The sequence below is a fragment of the Larimichthys crocea genome, chromosome XVI (genome assembly GCF_000972845.2).
Source record: "Larimichthys crocea isolate SSNF chromosome XVI, L_crocea_2.0, whole genome shotgun sequence".
Lineage (NCBI taxonomy): Eukaryota > Metazoa > Chordata > Actinopteri > Sciaenidae > Larimichthys > Larimichthys crocea.
This window is the reverse complement of record NC_040026.1, coordinates 1,429,225-1,441,274: the sequence shown is the minus strand read 5'-3', so window position 1 is coordinate 1,441,274 and position 12,050 is coordinate 1,429,225. Positions and strand designations below refer to the sequence as shown.

At 43.9% G+C, this 12,050-nt stretch overlaps 1 protein-coding gene across 4 annotated transcripts in view; it reads right to left on the bottom strand.

Moving 5' to 3' along the window:
* llgl2 (LLGL scribble cell polarity complex component 2) overlaps positions 1-11,593 on the bottom strand; it is a 28,114-nt gene extending 16,521 nt beyond the window's left edge. For 3 of the 4 annotated variants that reach the window (XM_010743764.3, XM_010743768.3, XM_010743769.3), the window contains exons 1-2: positions 11,271-11,593; positions 655-774 (exon numbers count right to left, since the gene is read on the bottom strand). In XM_010743764.3, the coding sequence (XP_010742066.1) occupies positions 655-729 (75 nt within the window). In that variant the 5' untranslated portion in view covers positions 730-774; positions 11,271-11,593. Of the gene's footprint in view, positions 1-654; positions 775-10,359; positions 10,498-11,270 lie in introns of those variants that run through there. The other variant, XM_010743766.3, reaches the window with a different exon arrangement.
* Between the last annotated feature and the right edge of the window lie 457 nt (positions 11,594-12,050).

The window sequence follows — 12,050 nt, the reverse complement described above, 5'->3', positions numbered from 1 at the left end:
TGCCATGTTGGCACGGTGCCCAGGCGAGGTGAGAGCCGCCGTCATTGTATTGCACGTGACCATTTCCTCCTAAAGATTAGGGGTTTAAGGTTTTCATCATCTCACCCTCAGCTGTGTATACCTGTGTCAGTCAGCTGTGTGTATCATCTATATTATCACATTCTGTGTGTGAAGTGATGTCTGCTTCATTTAAACATGTGACCTGGACTCAGCACTAACAGTAAACAGCAGCTCCATCCTTGTCCAAAGTTTGCTCATGGTGGAGCTCTGGATGTGATGTTGCACACTGCAGAGCATGTAAACATGGTTCACTGAATGATTTACATTTAGTCTGTTGAGATCAGTCAGAAAGGAGGAAATGAGCTCATGTCACCACAACCTCTCTGTTGAACAGGTCAAAGTGGGCGTCGACACAAAACGACAGGGCAGTGGTCTAATGAGCTGATGTGAACAGCAGGTAACATCTGGTGAACTGTGTTTAGACCTGTGCATGCAGCACACACATGGAGAATCTCAGGAAAAGGTCCGCCATCATCAGGGAGCAGCTCTCTGGATGTTTGAGTGTGCAATAAAAATGAACATGGTGTGTGTGTGTGTGTGTGTGTGTGTGTGTGTGTGTGTGTGCGTGCGTGCGTTGTGTCAGGCTTCACTTGCCTTGTTGAACTGGAACAGTTCCTGTTTGAGTCGATCTCTCTGGGACTCCTGGCCGTGTCGCCTGAACCTCTTCATCCTGTCTCAGCACCAGTGTGGAGCCTGTGGGCCCACTGAGGCTCACTGCAGGGGAGAGAGGGAGAGGCAGAGGACACTTCAGTGTTTACATCTTTGTCTCAGTATGCACTCATTACCATCATGTCTGTACACTCAACATGTTGATTCAGTTCACAGCTCGTCTTTTCTCACAGATTAGACTTTTCCTCTTTGCTTTGAGTTAAATGTCTGGACAGAGAGAGACAGACTTTATTCATCTGCTCCTAATGTCATAAAGCTCAGTTCAGCACCTTTCAGAATCATTACATAGAGGTGACTGTAATTTCACATGTTGATTGTGAGAATAAGTGCTGAGTCACTTAGAGAAATGGTTCAGGTCCAGTCTGGCACAATTGTTCTTGTGGCTTTAACACATCTGAAGCGAATTCAACCACATTCTCAGACTGCAGCTGCACTAAGACAAATATGGACAGACTAAGGGTTGCAAAGGTGTGGAAAGTTTCCGGTACGTTTCCAGAAACTTTCCATGGGAAGTTAAGATGGGGGATTTTGGAAATATTACAAATCAGAAACTCCATCGGGATTATGGAAATTTATGGGAATTAACTGTAAATTGTGGGTAATTTAAACAAACTGTATCATATGTCCAAACACATCTCTAAACATTTTGTTTTGTCATAAGCAGACTACTAAATAAAACAATTAAAAAAACATTTTACCAGATTTATGAAATGTTTCTTCAATAGTCAAGTGTGGTCCAGATACAGAAATCACCTGTGCAGGTAGGGGGCGTGGCCTCAATAGCCCTGCAGTAAGCAGTGTGCTATGTGCATGTGACTGAGGAATAGCAGATATTCAAGTGGACCTGCATGAAATCTGGTTGTTTTAGTCAAGACTATGCTAAAATATATTTTGGGAGAAGTGGAATGACACTTCAGACCAGTAAACGCTCCATTAGGAAAATGGTGACAAAGAATTTAACACCTTGTTTTTTGGGGGTTAATGAAGGTAGTAGCTAAGCAGTGAGCCATGATGCTTCCTTCTCCTTTCTGTTGAGAGCTGCACGTGCTCAGTGCAGATCAGGGCGTGTTTAGTTGGGTGGTGCTTCTGCAAAACACTGCCAGAGTGCCAAAACACTAAACTTAGTTATTTGATAAGCGCTGACAAATAAAACAACTTGTAAAAAGGGAGTAGACTCCCGACGGAGCAGAAGCAAAACATTAACACTGTACAATGAAAAATGAAGAAAGATTTCCACCTGATTTAATGTGTTTGCTTTGCTTAACCATCACACAAGTTAAAGATTTAAAGTGGTTAAATCAAAGTGCTGCTGTTCAGGATGCGGCTTAGAGTGTGGGGCAGTCTGGAAGTGTGTATCCGCCTCGCAGACACCAGGAGTCTGTGAAAAGTGAAACCTGGAATCTACGGAGCCTCAGGTAACTGTGTCTCTCCAACAAGACTGATGATGAGAGAAAGGAATTGCAGAGGCGGAGTCTGGCTGGCACGCACACAACCACACACACACACACACACACACACACACACACACACACACACACACACACACACACACACACACACACACACACACACACACACACACACACACACACGTGTGTGTGGGTTGGGTACTGAAACCCCCCTCCACAAAAAAGAAAAAAAAAACAAAAGATAAGGGCTGGAGGTCAGTCAGGGCACAACTAAGAAACCATTGTTTGGCTACCACAGACGTGCGTACACGCACACACACACACACACACGAAAACACCTGTTATACAGAGAGACGCCACTTTAGAGAAAGAAGGACAAGGAAGGAAATGTGGAGGAGGAAGACGGTGAGAGGGAAAAAACAGCGGCCGTGCATTCTTTCTTCAAGTCTCACGTAGGAAGTGTGCGACAGGCCGAGCTCTGTGGAAGACTACTTGTGGTGAAGCTGATGCCGGGCTCCACATTGTACAGAGAGACTGACTCACTGAGCTCCATCACGTGGAGGAAAGGTTCAACCACAGAGCGGCGTACAGGCCTCTGAGCAGTGTATGTGTGTGTGCGCGCGCGTGTGTGAGCCTCCTTCACTCACCGACACTCAACTATGCAAGAGAAAGCAGCTCGGAGCCGAGTGTTTCAGAGCTGCAGGTCGGGAAAACTCATAACTGCAGTCAGACATATGATCCACGATGTCACAAGTCCGTGACAAAGGCCTGCGGCATGAGTCACGGTTTTCCGTCTGAAGCAGCTCATTCGCCTGGGTCCAAATACAGACATAGTTCTGGTATTACCCTCATATCAGCAGTGCTGCGTCACACACTTCCATCTCCAGCTTCCTCAAAGAACGAGTCAACAGTGCTGTGGTACAACAGGCTGACTGGACTCACTGGATACTACACCTTTCTCTCCTTCTCAATGTTTGAATGTTTGGTGCAGCACTCTTCACTGAAACAGTCAGTTATGTTTAAAAAATATATATATATTTTCAAATCTTTTCAGAAAACTTCTGAACTCTGTCTGACTCGCTGCGAACAATCTGAGCTCAGTGACAAAAAAAAAAAACAAGACGAAGATGAAGGATAAGGTTTTATCCCGTTTCAAGTCTGCAGCGCGGTCACGCGATATAAGACCAAATTCAAAACTCGTTGTCCCCGTCAGTCACTTACACACAAAACATCCACGCTGACAAATACTGAAGTTACCCTTCAATAGTGCTCGTTATTAAAGCTCAGTGCTTTTCTTTGTGATTGACGGAGCACCAAATGTTTGCTCTGCTTCATCTAGTTTCATAGATGAATCAGAACTTTGCCAACTTTAATTTATTGCACTGTTGCATTTGAGTCTGGCATCTTTTGTTCAATTAGAATCACTGAAATGGCCTGTAATCTTCTGAGTGCAGTTTCCCATGAAATCAGTTGACCGATAGCTGAGCTATGGACTTCTATCAACTTCTGTGATATCCTGACTGACACATACTTTTATTGATTGTTCCCTATTTCACAACTTCATGAGTCCAAAACTCAAACTAAATATAATTAATGCACATCTGAGACGTGTAAACGAGACAATGTCTGGATGTTTTTAACGATTAAATTAAAGGCAATCAAAGATCAGAGTGCACTGAAATCTGCCTGGTAGGCTAAAGTGAACTGATTTTAGGAGCCTCCCACAGAGATGTTGCACCAACAGGTCAAACCTACCAGAGAACATTTATTTGTCTGGATTTCAGTTGAACTTTAATCTTGGCAGAAATTTCACAACTCTCTTACTCTGACGACAACACCAGCTTTGTGCTGGTTCAGCCTGTAGATTGCTCAGACTGAGCAGATACAACTCTCACTGGTAAAACAAACACAACTGAAGGTTCATCAACAAGTAACATGCTTGTTGTTGCAGCAGGTCACAAGCCTGAAGTCCTTGTAGACTGTGTGTGTGTGTTGGTCTCAGGAGAGGCAGTGGAGCAGAAAGAGGGAGCTCAAAGCTGTAAGCTCTGCTGACAATGGCAGGGTGGGAGGTCTGCTTCACAAACAACGGCTTCTAAGGGCGACGAGAGGAATCTGCTGATGGAAAACCGAGAGTAGGAACCATCGTGTGAAGCCAGCAGACGTATGGAAAGCTCAGCTTCCTCCTGTAGGAACACAAGCTGCACGTCAGGTGTGAGTTTCTTGTCCCGCTGTCGTTCATCTCTGACCAGATTAATTGTGGCCTTTCGACTAAGCTGACAGACATTAGAGCGCAAATTACCCGTTCATTAAACACACGCGAGTGTTATTTCTACACCAGCTACTTATCAGGGGCCGAGGCTGGGAACGAACATCGCAATTATGTGAGCTGCAGTGATGTTTAAGGCTGTTCGTTCAGACAGTTAGATTAACCTCCTCCTCTGCTCTCTCTAAAATCCTACTTATTCTTGTTGTCAAGAAGAAACACCAGATATTTAAAACAAGCAGAGTTAACAAGGCAACAATTTATCACGTTCAAATGATGGAGATTAGAGCATTTAATCATTCCACAACAGTGGAACAGGAGGTTTTTTTTATCCTCTGGGAGACACAAATTAGCAGGAGCTGGAGCAGGAAGTACACCGAGTAGCACGCTCAAGGACACTTGCTGAGTGACTTTGCTCGCTTTAGGAAATCATCTACGTCTCACCTGACCGGGGTTGGATACCTAACCTCCTCAGTGTACACTGCTACTGACTGAAAAGTGTCAGTGCTGATGGAAATGTATTGATGTGTCTGCTACAGAATCAGTCAGCTGATGAGAGCCGGCATCAAATTCATAGATTTGTTTTGGAGTCAGGAATTTGCCATTTCATTGATAAAGCCAGTGATGTTCCATATTTTTACATGAAAGTTGTTTCCATAAACATATTCTGATGCTCATTTTGAAGTCTAGCATTAGAAACGTTTGATGGATGATGTGTCACAATACTTTTTTTTTCTAAAACAGTTCATTCGCTTAACGGGATGGTAGCACCTTTTCTCAATCATTGAGATGTAGTGAACATTTAGGTCACATGACTGATCAGCTGTTCACTGTCTTCTCATGGCTCTATAGTCCATCCATACACAGATTTGACATAACCTTCCTCACATTAATATAGATAAATGAAGCTGCTTCTCTCATGAATTAACTCCTAATATTCACATATCGTTAGTGGATGAAAACAAGCATTCGTTATTTTGCTCAAATCAGCTACTGTCAAAAACCTGCCAGGAAATAGTCTCATACATAACTCCCTGCAAGACAAAGACTTGTGAGTGTGTGCTGCTGATGTGTCTGTAGGCGAGCGAACCAGCAGCTGGCTATTTCAGACAGACATGGACGTGGTATCCTCTCAGACAAGAAGCAAAAAGACAAAACGTCAAACTCTCCCCTTAAAGATCCACTTTGGTTTTTGACCAAATGTTATATAAAAACATTTAGTAAGAAAATAAGGTTTCATTGGAAATATTGCAATAAACTAATGTTTTATCTGACTGACAGATATCTAAACACAGATAAAGCTGCAAAGAAACAGACATCAGCTCAACAAGAAGAAACTAAACTTTGTTTTCATTCAAGATTCCTCAGCTTATCTCAGATAACACACTTCAATGATGGGGGATTCATTTGTGGAATTTTCAGAATATACCAAAGGTCCATTTACTTTGACTGAGGACAAAGATGTTATTGTGACAGGGAAGTACCTGTTAGTTTCAGGTTAATAAGAAGAACAATGGCAGGTCAGAAGTGAGCGACAGAAACATATCAGACCAGTGTGTGTGTGTGTGTGTGTGTGTGTGTGTGTGTGTGTGTGTGCAGCACTGCCTTAGTTCCACCCTCACATATGGATTTTCACAGGAATTTCTCTTGGCAGCTGAAGAGCAATGAACCGGCAGTGAGTGACAGTAAACGCAGCAGCTTTCGTCACGCTGTTTGATCTACAGTGAGCTCATCTCTCAGCCCGATAAGGTAACACACACTGTTTACCTATGATAGCACATTTACCTGCCGTATTGACTCTTCTCACAAAGTCACACTGAGCAATGCAGCCCGACCTAAACACGTCCTCTCTGCTGCCTAATGCTCTTTCCCAAACATCCTTCACTTAAAGCCCTCGGTTAGCTTTCACCCTTCAGTGAGGTCATCAAATTCCCGGCATATCGACCGAGCCATCTAAGCTGAGAAGGGAGTCAATGGAGGGAGAAAAATGTGCATAAACATGCCCGGACAGGACAAAAACAACCTGAAGTGAGGGTGGCTAGACCAGCTACGTGGACGCCGTCTCTCGGTGACATAGCTAACATAGCGCCTCAGAGGAAGAACCAACGGCCAGGAAATGCCTGGCATCCGAAACATTCTGCTGATGGACTTGTGCAATCAGCAGCTATGCTAGCACTCGCTGCAAGACAGGAAAGAGAGAGAAAAAAAAAAAAAGGTGCAAACATACTGAGCCCCTCCCTGACCCACGTGTGATCCACTAACACTGAAGCACAGACGCCCACTAAAACAATGCGGCTAGAAAGTGAACCAAATTCAGACAGGTGGAGCAGAACCTGTTCTGCAGCTGCCTCATAGACTGTACAGCATACACACATGGCCTGAAAACCTGTGACTACACCTACTGCGCACACGCACACTTTTGATAAGGCACCAAATCAAACTAAAAGTGGACATCCTGACACCTCTCTGTGATTCTGAGCTGGGCACCACTGAGCTATTCTTGGTCGTGGTGGTGAAAACGAGTCCTCTCGGATCAGCGTTGGACCGAGTGCTGCGGGTCAGGGGTGTGATCGGTGTCAGGTCGGTGCAGTGTGCAGGGACAGAGGAGGGGGGGGGGGCTTCTGAGCAGCATGAAACAGAAACCATCACACCATCAGGTGTGTCATGCTGATGCATGTGTGAAGACGTGTGAAAGAGTGTGTGTGTTCCTGTGTATTCAGGCTGAAGACAGAGCAGAGCAACAGGAGGAGGAGTCTGCCATATCCACAGAGATGCTTCCTTCCACTAACAAAACAGAAACAAGATCTTGTCAGTTTTGGGTGTGGCTGGCAGGATATCATGTCTCCCACCAACTCACTCTCTCCTTCCTGTAATCAGAACCAGGGAGACACGGAGAAGAGAGGGAGGAGGACTGGGAGCACACACACAGACGCTCATAGACAGTGGTGAGTTATCAGGACCTGAAGCTGCAATGGTGAAAAATGTTCCCAGAAGTCAGAGGTGACGTTCACAAATGTGTCCTTTTGTCCACAACCCAAAGATATTCAGTTAATGGTCACAGAGGACTAATTCACATCTGAGGATCTGAAATCAAACAATGACTCAAAACGATAAAGTGATTATTAAAATAGCTGCTGTTTAATTCAATAGACAACAACTACTGGATCAATCATCTAATCTTTGCAGCTCTATAAAAAGTAGTGTTTAATGTATCAACAACTGTGAATCAGAACAGCAGAAGTAAGACGTTCATGTGTCAGGTGTGACCAACAGAATGCAGCAGGGTGGGCTGATGATGGGGGAGACAGAGCTCGGTGTTATTGATCAAAGTTAGTGTCATTAAACTGGTGACTTGTCTGAACAGGTCAGAGTTTGCTGCAGGTGACAGCAAACTCTGGGTCCGTCTATCCATCCATCCATCCATCCATCCATCACAATGTTGTCTTTTACAATTCAAACTTTTGTGCATCATATTCAGTCACGTTTTTTATTTATTTGTTTGGCCTTTCTGAAGCTTTTCATAGTACAGAGACAGCTGAAGAGTGACAGGAACATGGGGAGAGAGAGATGGGGAATGACATGCAGCAAAGAGCCGCAGGTTGGACTCAAACCCTGGGCCTCTGCGGCAAGGACCGAGCCTTTGTACATGGGGCGGCTGATCTACCAACTGAGCTAAACGACACCCCTTCAGTCAGGAAAAAAAAAGAAGATCTGCGCACAAAATCTTGAAAACAGTGTAGAAAACAAATTACTCTTTAAAGTACAATTATGTTTCCAGCAGCTGTTTGTTCTTTTATCAAAGACAGTCACTTGTCCTGTAAAAATAATGCAGACAGACTGACCAGGGTGGACTCAGGGTACACACACCTTCAGAATCATGAAACCCAACAGGACAGAAACACACAGCATCAATACCTCTGACACACACACACAAATGCGCACACACACACTTGACTGGAGGGGTTTTATAACAGACATTAGATTTTTTTATATATTTGAAGCTAATATTGTAAACTATTTTAAACAGGTGAGGAAGTGTGTCAAATATATCTTTGACAGATTTTCTTTGGGTTACTCTGAAGTCACTTCCTTAATTGTCAGTACCACATCCTCGACCACAACCTCATTCTAACAGAGCTCGAACAGCCACAGTGCAAGGCTGTCAACTACGGCCGAACCTAAACATAGTCATCATCGTCGGTTCATCTGCAGGTTATTTTTGATATCGATGTCTTATTCTGTCCACAACCTAAAGATATTCCATCATGTCACAGAGAACAATTAACAAATGAGGAACAGAGAGTTGTTACAAGTATTATTCTCTTTGACTGAAATGACTGAACACCATCCATTAATGAAGTAGCTGAGAATTAAATTTCAGTCCACTGACTAATCAATTAATCAACTTACAGCTGCAGCTCTTCAGCAGCATCAGGCGTCAGTCAGATCATAAACACACGTCGTGAGAGACTAACCAGTGACTTGCCATTCTTAGTATCACGGCTCAACTATGCAGCCGTTATCAATGAACACAAACACCCTGTTTGAATATGATGATTCCAATGAAACTTCGAAATAATGTTACAGTCACACTTGGACTACAAATACAGGCTGTCAGTTGATTTACCTTTTGGTCTATAAAGTTGCTTTCCGTATTGATTTTTTGTGATGTGTTGTTAAGTATCTACACTCTGGGTTTGAATGTGCATGTGGGTTAAAAAGCATACAGTATGTGTGACGTCTTTATGTGTTCATTTTGATCTCCTGATGAAGGTCTGAAGATTAAATACTTTTGCTGTTTGAGCGCACATCAGTCTGATTTTGAGCAAGATGCAACTCCTTCCATGACTTTATGACTTATTCTATTCAATAAGACTTCGGTGTATTTTCTGTCTGAGCTGCTCATAAACAACAATCCATCATTACTTGGCAGAGTCATTTTGCACATCTGCTGTAAATCCTGATGAACCAAAAAGACATTTTACAGCATTTCTACTTCCTTTGCCGTCCCATTTGCAAACCACAGAAAAGAAGCCTCTCTATCCTGCCTGATAATGTGTTGCACATTGGGAGAGCAGAAGCAGGAATCAAGTTAACAGTTAAACACAGCGTGACAGTCTGAGCCAAGTGCTCTGTTTGAAGTTTACAAGCAAAGGTACACTGCTTGGACACCCGGCACAAGGGTTAGATAAATTAACTTTCCTGTTCGGTCTAAAAATGCAAACAATCATGCATGACTGTCCTTTCAGAGCCTACTCCTCTGAAATCTACTGGACGCTCCAGCTGGTGACAGTGTCTCTGCCTCACATTCGGGAGTGGCCAAGGTTTATTTAGCCTCCATAATAGTTTCAGGTGGACTTTACTATGCAGGTGGAATCGCACTAAGTCCACTGAGAACAAAGGCTTTTTGTTTGGATAGTCTTTGCCCTGATGCAGGGGGAGTTGGAAGGACGCAGCCAGTGTGTCCTTCAGCCATATCCTGCCCAGATTGTGAAGCTTTGTTCCCCCCTCTTGAGCTACACACAGTCTGTCTGTCTGTCTGTCTGTCTGTCCCAGTTAATCATACAGTGATTTACAGAGGTGGAGGACGGCGTTATATTTGCAGAGGGTTAGCATGCAGCTGACACATGAGGACTCCTACGTAACAAACAGTTTGGATAAATTCAGATTTTTCTCGTACCTGTTGTCATTTCATCGTGAATTTTTCCGAAACTAGCCGAACCGGTGAAACGTTTCTTACACACACACACACACACACACACACACACACACACACACACACACACACACACACACACACACACACACACACCCCTCCTCAAACGCACCATTTACTCACTGCTGAAACCAGACCGTTGACTCAAAGGGCTTACTAACATACCTGCCGGGGGAGACACACCTAGCTGGAGTTTTCGACGTTTCCGTAATTATGCAACAATACCTGTAGCTGCTACTCACCTGGTTGGCGAGAAACGCGGTTTTCTTGGAAAACGACCCCACAAGAGTTAAAACGACTTATTAAAATTCTTAAGAACTGTGTTCTGGTTTCATTTCTTGCTCCATGAACGCCTTCAAGCTGATACAATTACGCCCAGGTGTATGCTAATGCCTCCTTGAGCTAGTCACTTTAGCCTGGGCGCACTGTTTACTATAGGTTCACGGTTAACGACACGCTAGCCAGGCTTAGCCAACCAGAAGAAGACATCTGACCCGGGCTCATCCTTCAACCAAACTCCGCGCAGAGAAACGATGATTTAATGTCGGCGTCGTCATAAACTGACCCACTTATTCCACACAACACGAGTGACGAGTCTGTACGAGTCTTTCAGGTACTGAGAGGCATTCGGCATGAAGGGGAACCATTAAAGGACAATAAAAAAAAAAAAAGACTATAAAACGTAAATTACAAAGTGTAAGTGGCCACACAGGGATGTGTGTTAGTGACAGGATAACTTAAAACAACGTTCAACATGTAGGTAAACAACAGCCTTTCGTTGGTTATCGTCGCCAACGTCACGGTGTTGTGTATTTCATGTGGAGAACAGTTGGCTCATTATTACTAACTGTGCAAACTGGCTTCAAGAAGTTGTGAAAGGCAGCAGCACCGAGCTGCCTCGGACTTCCAGCTGCGATACCAGGAGTAAAAATTAGCCAGCTAGCCTGCGAGCAATTAGAAGAATGATGTCTGCCCAAACAATCAACTTGAGCTAGCTCGTGTTGGAGCCGTTCAGGTGTTGAACGGAAAAAACAGGTGGCTGGAACGAAAGGGGGTAGCGATTGTTGTCAATAGTTTAGCCAAAGAGGCGAAACACCTGTGGGCACCAGCTCTCTGTGAAACGTGAAAAAAACGGGCCCACCTCCCAACCCACCTGATTCCAAACGGCCGTTGCTCAGCCGATGTCCGCCGCTTACAGACGCTGGATAAAGATTCCACCTCCAGCCACTGTCCGGTGTTTTTTTTTAGTTGCCTAGAAGCTCTCTCCTCATTCAAAGTCAGAGAAAAATGTGACCAGACCGAAAGCGTTTACTCCTCACGATCCAGGCAGCGGTGTGTTTACCGAGGAAAAATCACGTCTGTGCACCGGTAATAAACTAAAAACTGCCCCTTGTTTCTCCTCCGCTGCGGCGGGAGCCTCGGTGTTTCCTGCTAGGCTAAACTTCACTGCTCTGCTAACTCCTCCCTCATGATGCATTCAAGTGCACCTTGTAAAGTACGGTAAACTCCGACTCTCACATATCAAGTCCCGCCCCCTCTGTTCCTAATCTTTTTGGGCTCAGATCAAGTGTTTTATTTCATCATTCTTAAACAAAAACCCTTTAGATATTTCCCTTATTCTTAGGAAATGGGTATTTACTCAAACATGGCTGGTAAGAATGAAACACGTCATCATTTTAACAAGGGGAATAATTCCCTAAAGCTCCCATGAGACGCTGAGCTTGTCTGCTGGGAAATGTGGTCCTCCGTTGCTAACAAATGTTGTTTTGTTTGTTTAAAATCATGACGTAATTACATGTTTATTGCCACATTGAAACATAATATAGCAGTATCATATCAGGAAGTCAAAGACTCTTTATGTATGCTGTAATCAATGTAAATGTCGATTTTTAATGTTTGTTGTCAAATTCTTATTATGATGCTACACTAGAAC